This window comes from Nelumbo nucifera, chromosome 7 (genome assembly GCF_055504915.1).
Source record: "Nelumbo nucifera cultivar China Antique chromosome 7, China Antique-T2T, whole genome shotgun sequence".
Lineage (NCBI taxonomy): Eukaryota > Viridiplantae > Streptophyta > Magnoliopsida > Proteales > Nelumbonaceae > Nelumbo > Nelumbo nucifera.
Window position 1 is genome coordinate 32,643,193 of NC_142655.1, and position 15,940 is coordinate 32,659,132.

A 15,940-nucleotide genomic window follows, 5' to 3' on the forward strand; every position below is an offset into this window, starting at 1 on the left:
AAACATTGGTAGAATAATTTCGCTCTCCTTGAGAGTGCAGTAGCAAAACAATCCGACCAAATACCGAAATGAGTTCAACATCAACTGAACTAGTAGGAGCCATACCACCTCAATACAACCACTACCTCGGGGTCTAGAGGGAACCTAAGGCTAATGGCTAGGTTATGGACATATACACAGGCCTCCCCAGGATGAGCCAAAGTGGCCCTCTCACCTATCCCCGAACACCTCAGCTCAAACTCCTTTGATATGCGATAAGCTTCCTAGATTCAAGCCATATCGGTCGAAGAAAGGCTACATGGAGCCAAGGAAAACCGCTCCCTGAACCTCCTCTCGAGGGCTTGCCCTTTCGACTCGTCCTCGACTTCGACAACCTCATCGGCACCAGCCTCCCGAGCACTAACTTCCCAAACCTTGGCATTTCCCCCTTCATTGACCTTGGTCGTGTTAACATTGGTCTCTGATGTAAATTCTTCTTGCCCACATAAAGTAACAAGATTGTGAAGAGCTCACTGTCCACACCAATTAATAAAAAATAACAAATAAATATAGCTTCCTGTCCATTTTGTACGCAGGAGGGAAAATGTTGAACATATAAAAATATTAAAGAATGGAGCTACCACATCTGTTCACGTCGTCAAAGTTCCTTCCATGTTCCAACACTAATCTTCACTGCAAATAAATGGTTCAGTAGTGCAATTGGCTATTGTTCTCAAACAAGCTCGACGGTCCTCTTCTTTGGCTGACACAGTACAAGAACTAGTTAGAAACTTCAATAACCCATTAATGCACAAACACAGTGCGTTCATGAGAATATACATCTAGAAATGGTTTACCTCATAACATTGTCTAGAAAGTGTATGAGCTACATCTTTTATGCAACACATGTTGATAGAGGCAATGAATAACTTTCAATATGCAGCATGCATGCATCATAAAGAATCCATGTTGTAAGAATGAATCATGAATTCACTATAATATAATATGATTAGCAAGAGAGGTGAAATGGTACGAACAGGAGTGGTCTGTCACTGGTACGTTTGAGCTACACGCGTCTTTGGGTCCCATGGAGAAGAAGAAACGTTTGAACAAGAACCGAATGCACAAGTTATGAGAATTTTTTGAGATGAAAATCTATGTGATGCTGTAATTCAATAATTTAACCTACTTCCTACAGAATCCAACGCTTAAATAATAGCAAGAATGAGAGTTTAACGCCAGTGGGTCTTTCAAGATGCCTATTCTCCTACTCCTATTAGATACAGGAAATTTAAAATTTTCAACGATAATGAGATTAGATCACAAAACGTGGCTCTTTTGGACTCCTTGCACATCACCGACCACCATGCACATAACAAACTCCTCCCCCCTTGCAAATTCCCTTGTTCTCAAGGGCTGAACTTGGAGACGGGAAAAAGGGCTTCATCTTGCATCCTTGATGCCCACATCCATGTCTTCACCTAGCTCGGGCCAGCACCTTAAATCAAAAACAATTTCTTGCAAGTTGCAATAGTGCCTGGGGTGATCTCCTTCCAATTGAAGCCAAGGATCAAAACTACGCAACATATAGGCCTGTTACTGGTCAATACGTATCATGTCGGTGATCCACCGATATGCGACATACAGGGAGTTTCGGGGTAAGACCTACTTCAGGGGGTAGCCAGGCCTTATACTAACTGCCCTGAACATGTTTGAAAAAAAGACAAAAAAAATAAACGAGTGTTGATTTTAAAGTCCAATATGCCCTATTCGGCGTATCGGACCGTATCAATACTTTAAACCTTGATTGAAGCACAACCCTTTCTCTCTTCTATCAAACATTTCTACAGGAGTGAGCTTCTTTATGGTGAATGTACTAGGTCAATTGGGCATTGACACAGGACATGTGATGGGTTCCTTGAGCAGTTGGTGGTGGTTCTCATACAATCAGGCCAAGCCTACAACAGCTGTGAGGGTGGTCGGCCAACCAGCTTGGACGTCTATGTGTATAGGTTCCTTGAGCCCAATGACGAAACAACTAATCTTCTGGGCTGTGGATAGCTTCCCACACCTGCCTCAGCAACTTCTCAAACTGTGTGGTGGTCCCTTACACTCCCTATTTATCGCTTCTTGGTGAGGTCCTCAAAAGAAGTCTTCATACTGCATGGGACCAAACCATTCATGAAGACCCTCCTTCAATGTCTTCGAATCCATCACTGCAACTTTCTCTCTAAACAGCTGATACCTAAGTTGAGCCTCATCATTCAGATGGTATGCAGCCATAGGAACCTTCTAGTGTCTTATCAAAATTATGTACTGTACCCTAGCCCTAGCCCTTGGATTGTTGATAGAGCCAATGACCACGTGACTGGTATGTCTTCCCATTTTTACCTTTTATAGCTCCACTCTAGCAAAGGTAAGACACAGTAGTTAATGAATCTAAAACTCCAATTTCAGGTTTGATTGAAGTTAAGCTAAATAATAATCTGTCCCTTAATTATGTTCTTTATGTCTCACATTTACATACAAATCTCTTACCTATCAATTCTTTTACCAAAAATTATAACTATTGTATAACCTTTTTTTCCTTTTTTACTATGTCTTCCAAGACGTGAGCATGGGGAGGATGATTGGAAGTGGATGTGAAGTTAATGGTGTCTACCTTCTTGATCAATCATCAAAGCAGGGTTTGGTCTGTCAACTTGAGTATTGCAGTCTTGATGTTAATGATAAGTTGAGTCAAATAAGATTATGGCATTGTCATCTTAGCTGTTCTCCTTCAACTCTCTAAATTTTTCTTTCCTAGTCTATTTTAGTTTGTGTCCAGTTCTAGTCTGAAATGTGGAGTCTATTACCTTTCCAAAAATTGTAGAACAAACTATTTTGCTAGTAATAAAATGAGTAAGGTTTCTTTTCATTTGGTACAAGCTAATATATGGAGGCCATAGTATATTGCATGTCTAGGTGGATATAAGTATTTCATCATCATTACTATTATTATTGTTTTGATCAGCAACTCAAGAAATTTTATTAGGACTTAAAGAGAATACAACAAGAAGTTGTTAGGAGAAAAACCCTTTACAACAAAAACAAGGGGATGTTGTACACCATAGCGGATGGGTTAGCTAAACAAGGGGTTTCAAGGGAACAGTTATTCTGGGCAGCTTTGTAAATTTTTTGTTACTAGTCTGAGGTGGTACATTGTTGCTATTGTGGAGAGGTACCAGCTCGTGCCCCTCCTTTGGGAAGGCTGTATTGTAATATCTTATTGATTTTATTGAATAAAATTCAATCATTTATCAAAAAAACAAGATGTTGTTAAGAGAAAAACCCTTTACAACAAAAACAAGTTCATTAAATCTGAAGGGCTGGCTCTTAGGTGCACATGTGCTTAAAAGTTCTAATTCAGTTTCTTCTTATGTCAGTTTGATAATGGATTGTGAGTTCTATCGTAGAAGGCGCCAAGGGAGAAGGAGATGGGAAGCTGATAACTGGTACAACAGGGAGATTTGGATGCGAGGAAAAGGACAAATTTTTCATTTAGCAAAGCAGCGGCGGCAGGAATGTGGCTGGAGTTTGGACAACCAGAGCTGAAGAAGATTAATGAAAAAATGGTGGTTATCACGGACACAGCTGGGGTGGAGGCGAGAAGAGCTTTTTTACGCAACTGCCCAGTGGAAAGATTCAGATGGGGGGAGGGAGTTAGAGAAGTGGAAGCATGGGCTAGTTATTTGTGGGTAGGAATGGGAGGGGTTAGAGTGAAGAAGATGGCTGACGAGCTCTTCCTCTTTATCTTACCTTCGAGGAACGAAGCAGAGTGGGTTCTCAAGAATGGTCCGTGGCAGATGGGCAAGAACCCTCTATTGCTTGACTGGTGGGGGCCTAGCGCGGGGTGTTTCTACCCAGAGTCTGAGACTGATATTAGCAGTGTTGAGACGATCTGGATCAGAGTTTTTGGCCTCCCGTTGATTCTCTGGTGTCCAAGCGTCATGAGAGCCATCGGAGATCTTTGTGGTGGATTTATTGAGATCGATGATTCGCCAACAGAGCACGCTACTTGTAGAAGAAGATTTAGGAGGAGATATTAGGAAGGAAAGACTGATCGGGACTATACCTAATGGAATCAAGTTAGGTAACAACTCTGACTCTTCAGTTCACAAAGCTGCCATCAGAAGATTAGGAGTTGATTTGGGCCGTAAAAGGAAAGGGAGTGACGGGGATGTTAAGGGTGATGTTTTGGAGATTCCAAGAAATCCCAGAGCATCGAGTAATCTAGCATGGTTCATGTCACAAAGGTTTTCTCAAGACCAAAAGAAGGTGTAGTCGGAGCAGGTCTGACTAACAAATACAAAAGAATTTATAAAAAAAGTAGAAGTGAAAAGTTCTTGTGTCGAGAACCCCCAAGAAGAAAAACAACCTTTGCAGGGTTGGGAAAGGAAGACGGTTGGGTTGAAGAAGAGTGAAGGGGCTTTGGAAGCTTATGTAGTTTAGGGGAGGGGAGGAAGGATCAGAGTGGCTATCTTGGGTGTGAAGGTCCGTGGAGTTGGTAAAAGTTGGGGGTGGTTCAGTGGCTGTGGGCAGTTTCATTGCTGTTGGCTTTTTACTGCCAAAGCTCTCAGTGCTGAGAGAAGTTTTTAATATTAGTCATTGGGAGGTAGTGTATTTCAATTTGTAATCTGGAAATTTTGTTGCTCCGATTCTGTTGTAGTCTCAGTGGTTTAGGTGCTACCTTATCACCTATCCAGATTGTAATTTTTTCTTCCTTTTAGTGAAATTTTCTTTTTTACTTTCCAAAAAAAAAAAATGGAGGCTTCTCCCCCACCCTCAATCTAGCCAAAAATGACCATGTCATCTGCAAATAGTAGGTGAGAATGTTAGACAGTTTTGTATGCCCTTAGCTTCAATTAGAATGATGTACATTATGAGTTTATTGTAAATGAATAAAAGTACATATTTGATTCATGTTCCCTTAGTATGTTTCTATGTAGTACCCTTAAACTGGACACTTAATGAGACTCGTGTTAGTTTAGAATGTTCACAGCCGGTGGGTCGGTCTGGGGAGACCTATCTTGATAAGGCTGACACTGATGTGCCACCAAGTCGGTTGGGGTGGCCTGTCTCAGTCGCCAGGGTGAGACCCTAGGCACATGCAGTGTAGGATCAATTGAATCTTTGAACCATACCAAATTTCCAATATTGCCTTGGACCTTGGAGATTAATGGGAAAAACTAGAAAGTTACACCCAACCCCTAGACTCGATTATGATACTGCACTAAGTGTCGGATTGGGCTGTCTTTGATGTACCAATCAGTGAGATCCTTAGCGGGGGTCAAAACCTGGGTATGTTGGGACAGTCTGAGAATTCATCTGGGTAATGATCGGGGATGCATTCTCTCTGATGGAAACCAAGACTACCGGTAGCCGATTTCAATCGTTGAGATTTGTCTTGCAAAATATATTTTATATGAGATATAAAAGTATATATATATATATATATATATATTATGGTTTCTAAAATGTTTGCAAAAGGTTCTAATTCCCGGGATCCATATAAACTGAGAGTGCAGCACTGTTCCTTGCAGCCGAGGGAGAAGTCCTCTCTTGTCGGGCAGTGTTTGATCATTATGGGCTGAGAAGTTAAGTGTACGACCATTAAGGATAATACCTGATGGGCTAATCTTGCATCTGCCCACAGTCCCTGGGTGTTACAAGGTGGCTTGGCCCAGAGACCACTTAGGGTAAGTGTTGGGCCCATATAGCCCATTTGATGGGTTTCAAGAGGTGCACTGTCCATAACAGTGTATTCGGCCAGGTCTTGTAACAAAGGCTGGGCTGAACCCATGTGACTGATGTGTAGATCAATGCTTGGGTCCCACGCCATACAAGGAAGCCCAACTGGGCAACAGTTAGGAAGGTTAAGTGAGCACATAACCTTTATTGGGCCTAAAGCCCATTTCGAATTGGGCTAATTTAAGCAATTAAATATGGGGCAAACTCTGGGAATGGATTAGCAGATAAGATAGGGACTTAACCCTTTCCACTCAGAGAGTCCAAATCTGGATGTGATTCAGATCTGGAAACTTCCTAATGAGATTAGGAGAAGGCTGATCCAATCTGTAGATAAGATAAGGGTTTATCCTTATCACCCAAAGGGATGGCTGATCCAATTATGACTTGGATCAACAACTTCTAATAAGATTAGGAGCCAATCTTTTAGGGTTACAAAGAAGGGAGGGGCGACAGCCTTTAGCAGAGACATACTCACATCCTCTTTAGAGCTGAAATCACAGAAGAAAGAATTAAGCAACCCTACAGAATTCTTTCTTGCCGCCTACATTGCCTGTTCGATCTCCAACAAAGTGGGAGAAGTCAAGGTTTGATCTTGATATCAATTCTTTGTGAAATGACTGATAGAAAGCTGTACTCATGTGCCATCCTGCTAATTCTTGCGAAGGACTAGGTTCTTGGAGAAGAACACTGCTGATTCCGCTCCATCTTACACTACGCCATCTTTAGTGGGAGCAGTCTTTGGATCCTTCCTTGGGCGTGAACACCTCCATTGGGAGATATTACTTCTTTGTATCAGGTATAATCCTCTCCTACTGTTCTTGTTCAGATCTGATTTAGTTTATGGTTCAAGATTGATCCTTGAAAATGTGATTTTCTAAATAGGGAATACGATTCCCAGTTGAAAGGGAGAGAATTTTTTTTTTAAATTCGCCCACCTTATTCTGCAAGATTTGGGCGTCCATACGATGGATCTCTCATCCCTTCAGAGAAACCACTGTCTGGTTCCTTCCTACTCACCACCCCACAATGATTCCCAAGTTATCTACCTTTGATATCAGTCGGCTAAGTATATCAACTATGATCATAAACAATAAAGGGCATAAAAGAACTCTTTGTTAGAGACCTCTTCTATTGGGGAAGAAATCTCTCGCACTGCCATTAACCATGATAGAGTAGTGACAAACATTGCAAGAAGCCCCTGATCCACTTTCTCCACAAACAACCAAATCCACACTTTTCAAGGCCAAGTCTAGGAACAACCAATCCACATAGTCATAAACCTTTTCCAGATCAATTTTGCAAACTCATCCTTTTCTCCCTATTTTCCCCATTTCCTCCATACTTTCATTAACTATCAAAGTTTGATCAACAATTTGTCTATCCAAAATGAATGCTCCTTGATTTTGGGAGACCATTGATGGCAAAACTTGCTTCGATCTAAGATAAAAGACCTTTAAGAACACCTTGTAAAGACTCCCTATCAAACTAATAGGCCAAAAGTCTTTACGACTCACAACTTTAGCTGATTTTAGGATAAGAGTCATAAAGGTAGCATTTGCTAACATTAATAATTCTTCTCTCATGAAATTCCTTAACTCTCATCAGATCCATTTTTTATGATATCCCAAGATTTGTAAAAGAACCGTATGGTAAAACCATTTGAGCCTAGAGCTTTGCAGGTATCCATTTCAAACACAGCTTTTCTCCCTTCTTCCTCAAACTGCTTCTCGAAAAGTTCAGCTAGGCTTCTATCCAACAAAGGCCATTCAATTCTTGCTACTTCCTCCATAGATCATCTAACATCATATAGAAGTAACAAGTTATTGAAGACAAACCCAGAAATCAATTGAATGATAATATTTCTTAGAAAAAAAAAAAACTACAGCGATGTGAAATTGTTGATCCATATAAAGATGCTTTTTTACAAGTTGTTTCCAATGCATAAAGAGCAGTATGATACTTATTATGTACAAGGCCAAGATTAATGCATGGAATGATATTTTCAGGAATCTATAATTCATCATAGAATTGATGAGAATCCATATGAGGCTGCATACTTTAACCCTGCAGAAAATTGTGGAAGTCCTGATCAAGGAAGTGCACAAAACTTCAAGGAAATTCATGCGGATCAAACAAGTCTTTGAACAGTTGAATTCTTAGTAATATAGGTTGGACAACAAATCTATTTTCTTGCTAAAAAAAACAGAAGATCAACATTTTTCAATGAAAGAAGAAAAAAAAGCTACTGCGGATTTGTACTAGTATCATGCACCAAATGTACTGGAAGTTCGGAACAACCAATGATAAACCCGAGATGTGAGACAAGGATGGTCAAATGGTCAAAAGTCCTAGATTTTTTCTGTTAGAGTAGGATTGTTATTATTTCTAGTCACATTGGGTGTCTTATGTTCTTCACTTTCCTCATACCTTTATTTTGGGGTTCAAAACACATCTGGTTTGTATAATTTTGGTGTCACTGGGTATGCTTTTTTGGTTAGATATCCAAGGAGACAAAAATCACATGAATCTGATATAACTTGAGTTATGATTGTTTTTCATAAAGGATGCCAATGATAGGATTTGTCTATTAGAATTTTTTTTAGGACATCAATTGGGCCTACATTTAGGGTTTTATTTCTTACAACTACTTTTATGGAAGCACTGTAGAAAGGAAGATTTTAGTATTGAATGAAGTCTTTTATAAATATATTAAGTTCTCAATTTTCACATGGGATTCAAATGTTTTCCCAAAAGGAATGAGATGGTGATCTTATTCACCTTTAACTTTTGCCACTATGTTACATATTGATTTGAAAATTCGCTCGACATGCAAATATATAGGTTACAATAAGCACAAATATATCCAAGGATATTGAGTTTATCAGCAACGTGAGTAATGAAAGATTTAGAACAAAACAAAGATGAAGTAAAACAGTAAAGACAACTTGGATTCTTACATGTTTCTTTCCAATTTCATCAAGAAAATTTTCTGGATAATCCACATATTCATCACAATCCTTCTTTACAGTTGATGCAAGCTCTTTTTCTCCAGCCTTCTCAAGGTTCCTAATCAAAATAGTTAAAGTTAACTTATCTGGGATACAGCCTGATTCCTTCATTGATGCATATGTCTCCATTGCCTTTTCTACCATACCCACTTGTAGAAATGCTCCAATCATCTCAGTGTAAGCCCTGGTATTAGGTTCTAATCCTTCATCCCTAAGTTCTACAAAAAGTTCTTCTGCCATTGCAATCAACTTATTCTTTCCCAACATAAAGATCATGTCACAATATAAGAACAGATCCGGTTTATACCACACCTCCTTTTGTACAAACTTGAATACCTAAAACCCTGATCCGGTTCAGATAAAACAGATAAATGAACTCAAGCAAATTAACTTATAATAGACAAATAAAAGAAGACATACAGAATTCAAATCTAGATATAAACAATGGAAGAAAATGGGAAACTATACTTTTGTTATACCAAAAATCAACCAAGAATCATTACATTTGCACTCAGATCCAAAATGTTTGACCAAGTATCCATTTGGGAGGGCTAAGCTGAACATTCAGCTAAGCTGGTTGAGCAGCTTTGAGGCACTCTGGCTAAGCTATCCAAATAGGATCAAGCGGACAGCCCAAAAAATCACCAACTGACAGCCAATTTGGGCTCTCTGAATTTTTCACCAAACATAGCTTAAAGGCAGTCAGTGTAGGGCCCACCTCAGAAAGCCAGAAGCAACTGCACTTCAGCCCTCCCAAACAGGCACTAAGTGTGGCATAGGTTATTGCTTATTCTACCTAAAAACCCTACAAACTGCATTACTGCTATTACTACATGTACACGTGTATGCAATTGGATCCAAACCACTGGACTAGATCTTGTATAGGCGATTTCTTCTCCTTGCCAGGAACCCTACAAACTCGATTATAATCCATGATACCATAACAACATATACACAATAAAATTTTTCTCTGATGGACAATAACAATCTCACCCTTTTCTTTTCTGTATAAGAGATACCTATATACATCATTTGATTCTAAGATCAAACCAAAAGGTTTAGAGTAATTGTATTCACTACTTCATTCTTATTGTGGGACAGTGGATATACCACCAACATGGGACCTCACAAAGGTAGTAATCAAACCACATGCAGCCAAACCAATTTGACCTTGCGAGCCAAGCCTCTTAAGGTAAAACTAATTCAACCTCGTATGCCAATCCTCGCAAGGCACGGCTAATTCAACCTCACAACACAAGCCTCACAAGGCAAGACTATCTGACCTTGCAAGGCAAGACTAATTCGACCTTGCAAGCCAAGCGTCACAAGGCAATACTAGTTCAAGCTCGCAAGACAAGACTATTTGACCTTGCAAGGCAAGACTAATTCGACCTTGCAAGCCAAGCATCACAAGGCAATACTAGTTCAAGCTCGCAAGACAAGACTAATTTGACCTTGTGAGTCAAATCCTGCAAGGCTAAACTAACTTCACCTTGCAAGGCAGATCAAACCTCATGAGACCAAATTAGGAGTACTAGACCTGTTCATGGGCCGGGTAGCCCGACAGACCGGCCTGGCCCAGCCCATTATAAGTTGGGCTTGGACATGAGTTTAGGCTTGTGGGCTCGGGCTCGGGTCCGATTTCTTTTTGGGCTAGGCTCAGGATTTCTCAAAAAAGCCCATCCCAAGCTCAAGCCTAACTTGATAATATATTATATAGCAAAAAATGCATTTTACATAATAAAAATATACATATAATATGTTCTTTTCTTCGTTCCTCTTCTTGTTTTTCAAGCCATAGTGAGATCTTTTATTATTGGGTTTTGAGGTCTTTTAATATAAATAAATTTCATCGAATAAAAAAGAAAAAACTCTTTTTTTTTCAATTTTTTGGCTAGGCTTTGGGCTTTATATGAGGGTTGGGCTCGAGCTCAAGACCTAGGCCTGATGGTCAAGCCAGGCTCGGGCTTGGGCCTGATTGTATTCTATTAATATAGAGACAAAGCCCAACCCAAACCCAACTCAGACTGGTCCGTGAACAGGTCTAAGGAGTACAAAGTGCAAAGGTAATTCTAAGAGTATCAGACGCATGATCAGTACCCCAAGGAAACCACTACTAGTTGTACCTAAGGGTCGTATTGACATGCATCACCCTTGGAGAAAGCTTGCACATCCTAAGGGGGAGGATAGACGGGATTTGTTTCTAGACATTGCCTAAACTGGAGAATATTCCAAGTTCTTGCTTCATGCAACATAGACCTTTCCTTCACTTCTATAAATAGGGAAGCCATCCTCTATGACGAGTGACGGGGATCCAACCTCATTCTATTCCAAGCTAAGTCCTTCCCAGTGATTTAAAAGGTAAATCCTTCCCAGTGATTTAAAAGGTGCACCTAGGTGCAAAGGCGAGGCACATTTTAGGGTAGCGGCTCGCTGAGGTCCTAGGTGCAGCCCTTTCAAAAGGCACACACCTGGTGCGCCTTATGCGCCTTGCGCCTCAGCCCAGGCGTGTGCCTTTTGAAAATTTGACCCTTTTTTTCTTTTTTTGAACCTAGTGCCTAGGCCAAGGGCTCCGCCCCGAAACCCCATGCCATGTCCCTTGAGGTAAGCCCAAACAAGTCCATATTAGGGTCTGAAATTCTTGGTTCTCACATAAAATATAATGATTTTATAATTTTAATTGCTTTTTAAAAAGATATTTTATTAGGATGAATGAATGAACAACATTACCAAATAGGGGGTTCTACTCCGCTACGGTTCGCTCATTTTGCTCGCTCACCGAAGCTTCGAGAACCCCCTATGCGAGTTGACTTATGAGGAAGTTGATACATGTGTGAACTCATGATTCATGAATATGTATATTATAATATATATATATAATAGTTTTCAAGGCGTCGCTAGACTTGTTCATGGGTCGGGCTTTGTCTATGTATCAACATAATACATTCAAGCCCGAGCCCAAGCCCGGCCCGACCACGGGCCTAGGTACTGAGCCCAAGCCCAACCCTCATAAAAAGTCCGAAGCCTGGGCCCAAGCCCGGCTAGAAATTTGAAAACAGAAATTTTTTTCTTTTTTTATTCAATAAAAAAGTGTTCTATTTATATTAAAAACCTTCAAAACTCAAAAATAATAAACATCTCACTATTACTTGAAAAAAAAGAGAAGAACAAAGAAAAAATATTGTATATATATTTTCTATTAAATAAAATATATTTTTTATTATTTAATATATAGTATCATGTCGGAATCAGGCTCGGGTCGGGCTTTTTTGAGAAAGCCTGAGCCTGGCCCAAAAAAAAGTCGAGCCAGGTGTTTTAGGCCCGAGCCCGAGCCTACGGGCCTAAAATTATGACCAAGCCCAACTTACAACAGGTCGGGTTGGGCTGGGCTGTTCGGTTACCCGGCCCATGAACAGGTCTAGGCATCGCCTAGGCGCCCTTGGCTGGGTACCTCGCTCAAACGCCTTGACTTTTAGCAACTAAGCGCCCTTCTAGGTGACTAGGCACCCACCTAGGCAACAAAAATGACAAGGCGGGTGCCTTTTATAATATCATTTATATTGTTGTATTGTATTAACGTATGTGTTAAAGTTTATATATATATATATATATATATATATATATATATATATATATATATATATGTATGTATGTATTTATGTATGTATGTATGTATTTATGTATGTATGTATTTATTATATATAGATATATAATCCATTTTACTTTCCAACTTGAATATTTATTATATAAATCTAATAACCTTCTTTACCTGCTAATTGATATAAAATTGCTCTATTAAATACTTATTGTAGTAGTATTATTTTTGAAAATAATGAAATTAATATACGTAAAAGATTTTTATCTTTTAGATGTGATTATTTACCACATTTTTAGTGGAAATTTAATGTTCTTACTAAAGAGAATTGCTATTTTTTCAATTAATGTACATGCTGAATGGTATATAAAACTAGGAACTATCCAAAGTAAGTTTTATATTATAAAATTTTTATCACCTAGGCACCCGCCTAGGTGACTAGGTGACTAGGCCGCTCAGTGTTGCCCAGAACCGCCTAGACACCATGAAAACAATGATATATATTGCTGGTTGGGCCAGGCCTGAACTCGAAAACCTGGGCCCAAGCCCAAAAATTTGCAAGCTGGGTTGGGTTGGGCCAAGAATGATCACCTCTAGGCACTAAGCCAAACCCCTAAGGGACCTTTATGGTGGAAAATGACCGATTTAGGAATGCAAAATATTTAACATCAATACATCACACTTGCTTCTTGAAACTGAGAGATAAATAAACACATAGAAAATTAATTACCAAAAAAAAACACATATCAAGTTTCATTGAATTGTTGAGTGTTCGAAGCACTTCGGTACAATATATTTTTCTAAAACATTTGACCTCTTTTATATGTCATGCTTATGTATTTTAATTTGAACCAATATATTTTTCTAAAACATTTGACTTCTTTTAAAATCCATGTTTGCATTTTTATGTATTATTGCTTTTTTAATTCTTTTCAAAAAATTATGCCTTGCTTCGAAAAGGCACATGCTTTGCCTTGTGCCTTGGACGCTAGAAGGCCCTTGTGCTTTACTTGCACCTATGCTTCTCTTCTAAAACACTAGATGAAAGATGGAACACACCAGTGTTTTAAAAGGCGTGGAAGGCGTACACCTAGAAGCGCGCCTCCAGGCGAGGCACTCCCAAAACGCCTTGAGGCATACACCAGAGGCGTTGACACCTCTGAAGCATACGCCTCAGGTGCAAGAGGCGTACACCTCTTGTGCTTTTTTCATGAGGCGTGCTAGAGGCATATGCCTCATGTGCCTCATGCACATCTGATATAAAAGGACAGGAAAAAGAAAGAAAAAAGGAAAAAAAAGGAAAGGAAAGGAAAGGAAAAGAAAGGGAAGGGAAAGGAAAAGAAAGAGAAGAAAAAAAGAGAAAAGGAAAGAAAAGGAAAGGAAAGGGAAGGGAAGAAAAGATAAGGGAAAAGAAAGTGGTTTGCCCCTTGCCCATTCGGTTGGGGGGCGAGACCCCCCGCCCCCTTTTCGATGCAGCCCAATTTGTTTTTTTGAGTTTATGCATCTTTATTCTTCTTAACATAAAAGATTTTTATTAAAAATAAAGAAAAAATGAGATCCCCCCTTCCTCTTCATCCTCCTCCCCTTCCTCCTCCTAACCCCCCTCCTCTTAAGGAGGCTTACACCTCCTAGTGTTCGGGAGTCTTACGCCTCACGCCTCTAGGTAGTGGAACGCCTCGCGTCACGCCTCCACGTTTTAAAACATTGGCACACACAATATATCAACTTATTTTAATATGATCTATAACCATCTCTAAGCAGAAAATAGACAAAATAAGTATCCATCAGATGGAATTCACTGCCACCATGGATTCTGACAAAGATGTTACAATAGTCAGAAACATGAATGAGGGAAAAGGACTTAAAGGTTAAAGGTTAATACCAGGTCTAAAAGGCCTCTGGCTTTGTCCACCATCCCTTATTTTGTCAGGGGAAAATTCCATCTTTTACAAAATCAAGAGAAAATTTAAAGGCTAACTGACTTTTTCTTTCAGATTTTCATTAAATGTTGATGTCTAATTAAACATATCGATAGAAGTACTGCCGTAGCTAATGTGCTACACACAGAGGATGCCCATTGCCTTATTGGTAGAAGTCTTCCCCTCTATTATGTTAGCACACACAATGTGTTCTGACTAAATGACATCAATTTTTTGTTAATTCCTAACAGAATATATTACTAGCATCGCAAAAGTTATAAACACATATAATTCATAATAGATCCACTCAGAAACAGAAAATGAAATAAGTTACTGCTAGCAAGCCTCTATCTTAGCGAGATTTATAAACAAATATAAAATAAAACCTGTTAAATCAATATATGTGGTTTATTGACTTTCTTGCTTCTAACCAACAGCAACAACTAAAGAGATTTTGTTAAGGAGGATAAAAAGAAAAAAATATGGTTTTAAGCAAATTCATCAAAACTGAAGAAACTATAGTAATAACCCCTTTCCTTTTGGTATTGGAATGGTCATCTACTGCATTTAAGAGTATAATCTGAGAATATTTGATCCTGTAAATACTAGAGTAATTTTATATAGAGGATTAATATTTTTTATAAATCAGAGCTAACAATGAGAAAGCAAAATTACTTTATGCACTCTATGTTGTATTAGCAATCTAAACTCATCCATTTGATTAACGAACACCTAATCAACTTTCAACCCTAAAATAAATAATAATCAAAAGAAAGCAAGACAGCTAAATTATGATAAAGAAGATAGCAGAAAAATCAATACCTTGAGGGCTAATTCGAACTCGTTTTGCCTCTGTAGCTCCATCAAGGTAGCTATCAAATCGGCTTTCAAGAGCCTGCTAAGTCTGCTACTGAACACCTCATCTAATTTAGAATTGGATTTCGCCAACTTCAGCGATTGAACCGCTTGTATTGCTTCTGTGGACAGAACCCTCGATCTCCATAAAGGTTTTCTTGGTCCACTCCTTAAACCACATGAAACTTTTGGATACAAACCAGGACTTGCCATGAGGGAGCAACGATAGTGTTTGTTGAGAAAAATGGAGCTACGAGGCTTTTCCAACAAACCCATTTGAGGAAGCTGGAAATGAAGACAGCCCATGACAAGAGGTTTTAGTGGAGGAGGGTTGAGTGAGCTTCTGAACAGTGATCGAAGCTTCAAACCTTTTTAGTTCGTGCACGGTGACCTTATCCCACTTTGGGTATCTTTGTCAGTGATCTAAGGAAAGAACAAAAAGGACTAATTGTGCGTGGAGAAAGGCAGAAAGCCTGTGAAACTCGCCGGATTTTGCAATTCCGTTCGACTATGCCTGGATCTTTTCCCGGACGCGTGGCTTATTTTCTTCTGGGCCAAGCTATTTGATGGGGCTCTTAGTTTTCTAGTGAGCGCCGAAATTATATGCTCGGCCTTGTAAAGATTAAAGTATCGGATATCGTATTGTATAAGTGAAATACGGATATGGATATGAATTAAAATACGCTTTGGAAGTATATGGATACGAACAAAATATATAAAAATGTTTGGATATTTTAGCGAAATATATAAGAATCATATAAATACATTAATAATATTAAAATAAAAGACGAATT

At 39.2% G+C, this 15,940-nt stretch overlaps 1 protein-coding gene across 2 annotated transcripts; it reads right to left on the reverse strand.

The window, feature by feature from the left end:
• Positions 1-461: 461 nt before the first annotated feature.
• Positions 462-15,735, reverse strand: LOC104598277 (pentatricopeptide repeat-containing protein At1g62350-like). 2 transcript variants are annotated; one of them, XR_016078418.1, is made up of 4 exons: positions 15,114-15,735; positions 8,727-9,113; positions 621-742; positions 462-512 (listed from the first exon to the last, which is right to left on the reverse strand). XR_016078418.1 is itself a non-coding variant. In XM_010260248.3 (3 exons), exons 1-3 carry the CDS (start codon positions 15,450-15,452, stop codon positions 713-715), a joined length of 756 nt encoding a protein of 251 aa, XP_010258550.1. In that variant the 5' UTR covers positions 15,453-15,734; the 3' UTR covers positions 462-712. The 2 variants fall into 2 exon arrangements, 1 of the variants encoding a protein (XP_010258550.1); XM_010260248.3 differs by having other exon boundaries at positions 462-742; positions 15,114-15,734.
• Positions 15,736-15,940: the final 205 nt, after the last annotated feature.